Source organism: Lactuca virosa, chromosome 1 (genome assembly GCF_052849685.1).
Source record: "Lactuca virosa cultivar CGN04683 chromosome 1, Lactuca_virosa_CGN04683_v6, whole genome shotgun sequence".
NCBI classification, from domain to species: domain Eukaryota; kingdom Viridiplantae; phylum Streptophyta; class Magnoliopsida; order Asterales; family Asteraceae; genus Lactuca; species Lactuca virosa.
Window position 1 is genome coordinate 145,278,764 of NC_136426.1, and position 4,052 is coordinate 145,282,815.

Below are 4,052 nucleotides of genomic sequence, written 5' to 3' on the forward strand. Positions count from 1 at the left end.
ACCTTTTACCTATCTTGGTCTTCCAATGGGGACGTCCATGGCTAGAGTTGTGCATTGGAACCCTCTGATTGAGAAATTTCAGGCAAAGTTATCAAAATGGAAGTCTTCCACATTGTCCTCGGGGGCGTCTAACCCTATGTAAAGTGGTCCTAGGTAGCCTAGGATCCTTCTATTTCTGCATGTTTAGAGCACCCATCAAAATGATCAACACTCTTGAGAAGATCATAATGAGATTCTTCTAGGGCGGTGATTTGGAAAAAAGGAAAATCACGTGGATAGCATGGGATAAAACTACCGCATCTAAAGAGAGTGGTGGTCTGGGTATTGGCAGCTTGAAAGCCCAAAATATTTCTATGTTGGGGAAGTGGGGGTGGCGTTTCAAGGTAAATCCTAACAATCCATGGGCTGAAGTAATAAAGTCCCTTTTGGGGCTGATGGTGGTTTTACTAGACCCTCGGTGGCTAGAAGGAAAAGTGGATGTTGGGGTGTAGTTGCTAGCATTCCTACAATCATCGAAAAGGATAATGTCCCCTTCGCAGATCATTTCCATTTTGTAAACAATGTTAATGTTTCTGGAGCAGTTAATTGAAGTTGGGATATAGAGCCATCTGGGATATATTCAGTAGCGTCTTTGAGAAACTGCATCGATACGGCCATTCTCTCTCGATCTGAGGAGAAATGGCAGTGGAATTCATTAATCCCCAGAAAATTAAATATTCTAGCATGGAATCATTCATGGGAGACTTCCAACAATGGTTAATCTATCAAAAATTGGCATTGCAACATCTACCTCATGCAGGATCTGTGGTGAAGCTCCAGAAACCGAGAACCATCTTTTTGTTGAATGTGGGATAACAAAAGAAGTCTGGCAGAGAGTATCTAGTTGGTGGCGATTGTTGGACTCAAATGTTCATGCCATGGGGGGTCTTCTAAATTGTAAAAAACTGTTAAATGATCACAAAAGGCTGTCAAACATTCACGAAGTAGTTATGCTAGTGTTTTTATGGGTGGTTTGAAACTTTCGGAACTTGGAGGCACATTCCTCGGGTGTCAAATCTCACTCGGTGCTGGCCTATGAGGTACAATCTATGTCCGTATGCTAGATTAATGCGAGGAAGCGGAAGGGTGAACCCCTCAGATGGGTTGACTGGTGTAGTGATCCCGTTCTTAAATGTTACTCTAGACTATAGTCAATTTTTTGTTCTGTCTGTTTTGTTTTGTTTTTTCATCTTGTTTCCTTTCAAACTCTATACTTCCTAGCCTCTTGCTAGGTTTCTTTTAATGCCAGCTTGCCGTTAAAAAAAATCTTTTGGACTTCTTTAACTTTTTGGAAAAGTTAAAAGTCCAAAAGTTGTTTTAAAAGGAATGTCAAACACCCCCTTAATATAAAAGAAACGTTTTTCAAAATCATCAAAAAGCTAACACCTTGATTTTATATAAAAACTTCTATAAACCAAAATATATAAAAATATTTTAAAAGATAACTTCTTTACCATCTTATAAAACCTTTTAAACAAAACACAAGTTTTATGATAGTGTAATTTTATATACTACTACTTCATTTAAATATTTCAATCAAAGTTGAATAACTATTATCATTCAAGATTATTATGATAACAAATTTAGATTCCACTATAATCAAACATTTTCGACTCATTTACATTCAACACATATGAGTTTTGAATCATGGACTCATTGCAATATATAACAAAAATTGAAAACGGAATATTATATACGGTACAATGTTTCAAAATGAAAATTTGAAAGGTTTGTGAATAAACTAATGGTTTGGTTTGTGATGCGGTGGCCCACCACCGTATTTTTGCAAAGAAAAACAGAAAATGCCCTATTTTTGTAGATGATTTTGTAAAAAAATTCTTTATTCCAACTACCTTATTTTATTCAAAATTCTCCTATAAATTCTACTCGAAACATTTCCGATCCATGCTCCATTTCCATTCTTACCGAGAATTTTATGATAATGGCGATGAGAGTTGATTACAACATCATCATCACTTCCGCCATTATTGTAGCTGCTGCTTCTATCATCAGTTCAACAACCGCAGCAACAACAGTTCCAGGACTCATAAACATCGTGAATTTGGGAGCAATAGCCGACGGAAAAACAGACTCAACCCTACCATTTCAATCTGCATGGGCTTCTGCATGTTCTTCATCTAAACCAGTCACTATCTACGTCCCCTCCGGCAGGTTTTTCATCCGATCAGCTTATTTCCAGGGCGAACGCTGTAGTAACAAAGCAATCAACTTCCGTATTGATGGCACCCTCCTTGCTCCGACAGACTACGGGAAATCCTCTAGTGATGTCTGGATTAAGTTTGAAAAGGCCACCGGTGTTTCTATCTCCGGTGGAACTTTAGATGGTCGGGGAGCCAATCTCTGGGCTTGCAAAGCCTCTTCCAGTTCTTGTCCCACCGGTGCAAACGTAAGTTTCATGCATTTCCGAGTTTATTAATTTAAATTCTACTTGCCGCTACTAAATAAGTAAATAATCATTAATATATGTGTGGATGTTGCAGACGTTAGGGTTCTTCAATTCAAGAGACATCATGATCAATGGATTGTGCTCCATAAACAGCCAAAAGTTCCACATCGTGATGGACGGATGCCAAAATGTTAATCTTCAAGGAATCACGATATCTGCTCCTGGAAACAGTCCCAACACCGACGGCATACACATTGAATTCTCCACCGGCGTCACTGTTCTCAACTCCCGAATTGCCACCGGAGACGATTGTGTATCCATCGGACCAGGTTCATCTAACCTCTGGATACAAAGCATCACCTGTGGCCCTGGCCATGGTGTCAGCATCGGCAGTTTAGGGTGGACTGCAAAGGAGGCCGGAGTCCAGAACGTGACGCTGAAAACGGCGACATTTAGATCAACGGAGAATGGGGTTAGGATCAAGACATGGGCTAGGGAAAGTAATGGGTTCGTAAAGGGAGTTGTGTTTGAAGATTTAACGATGGTGCAAGTTCAAAATCCGGTGATAATTGATCAGAATTATTGTCCAGGTGAGGATGATTGTCCTCATCAGTTGTCCGGCGTCACCATTTCTGATGTTCTATATGAAGATATTCGTGGTACATCAGCGACAGATGTTGGGGTGAAACTGGATTGCAGCAAGGAGCATCCATGCAGTGGGATAAAAATGGAGGATGTGAACTTGAGTTACGATAACCGACCTGCTCAAGTTTCATGCACCAATGCTCTTGGAACCACCGGTGGTGGTGGTGGCGCTGCCGCAGTAATCCACCATACAACCTCTAGTTCCTGTTTAATGTAAGACTAATGATCCATGCATGAGTATAGTGGGGAATTTATATATATTTATAATTGTCAGAAATTTGATAACAATTAATATGCTTAATTTGTAACTTATATTGGATTGCGATAATACGTTAAAATTTCTTTGTAACATGCGTCATAAATTAATAAAGACGCTAAATTGGTGTTTATGGTGTTGTACTTGTGATATATATTTAAAGGAAATATTAACTTATTTCATATATATGTCCTTGCTAAAAAGAGCTAAAAAGAGGTGGGATTTTCTATCTAAAATCATATCAATTCTTTGTAAAAATCAATATTTTTTTTTGTAGGAATTTGTAGCAAAAGTTTTTGCAATCTTAGAATGATGGACCATTTTTCTCGGTCTTGGGTCAATGGTTTCCTAGTTGTATATATTTTTTCAGATTTGGTTTTCATAAACATATCAACTAATTAATGTATGTATTTTTAACAAACTTGGTTATGTATAACTAATAAATCCTGTATAAAATATTAACTCGCATGTAGTAATTTATAATTAATTAATAAATAATTACTAAAATTTGTAATGATTTATAAATATTTAATTTGATTTGCTTTCTAAACATTTAAATAATTTACACATTACAAAGTACAAATCTAAGAGCAAACAATACGTTAATCATCATTTTCTTCGTCTCCAAATCAGTTTGCGTTTATTATGTTAAGTTTGTTATGTATCATTTATAGACTTCCAAGATACATGGCATACTTGAGATGA

At 37.4% G+C, this 4,052-nt stretch overlaps 1 protein-coding gene across 1 annotated transcript; it reads left to right on the forward strand.

Annotated features, from left to right (window-relative positions):
• Positions 1 to 1,981: 1,981 nt before the first annotated feature.
• On the forward strand, positions 1,982 to 3,660 carry LOC145121658 (polygalacturonase-like). The gene is made up of 3 exons (XM_079057376.1): positions 1,982 to 2,446; positions 2,541 to 3,269; positions 3,625 to 3,660. Exons 1-3 carry the CDS (start codon positions 1,982 to 1,984, stop codon positions 3,658 to 3,660), a joined length of 1,230 nt encoding a protein of 409 aa, XP_078913502.1.
• The last annotated feature ends 392 nt before the right edge of the window (positions 3,661 to 4,052 follow it).

Coding starts and splice junctions, on each gene's coding strand:
- LOC145121658 (XM_079057376.1), top strand. CDS start 1,982: ATGGCGATGAGAGTTGATTACAACATCATCATCACTTCCGCCATTATT. Junction 2,447..2,540: donor CTTGTCCCACCGGTGCAAAC/GTAAGTTTCATG, acceptor TGGATGTTGCAG/ACGTTAGGGTTCTTCAATTC. Junction 3,270..3,624: donor GTGGTGGTGGCGCTGCCGCA/GTAATCCACCAT, acceptor TTTTTTTTGTAG/GAATTTGTAGCAAAAGTTTT.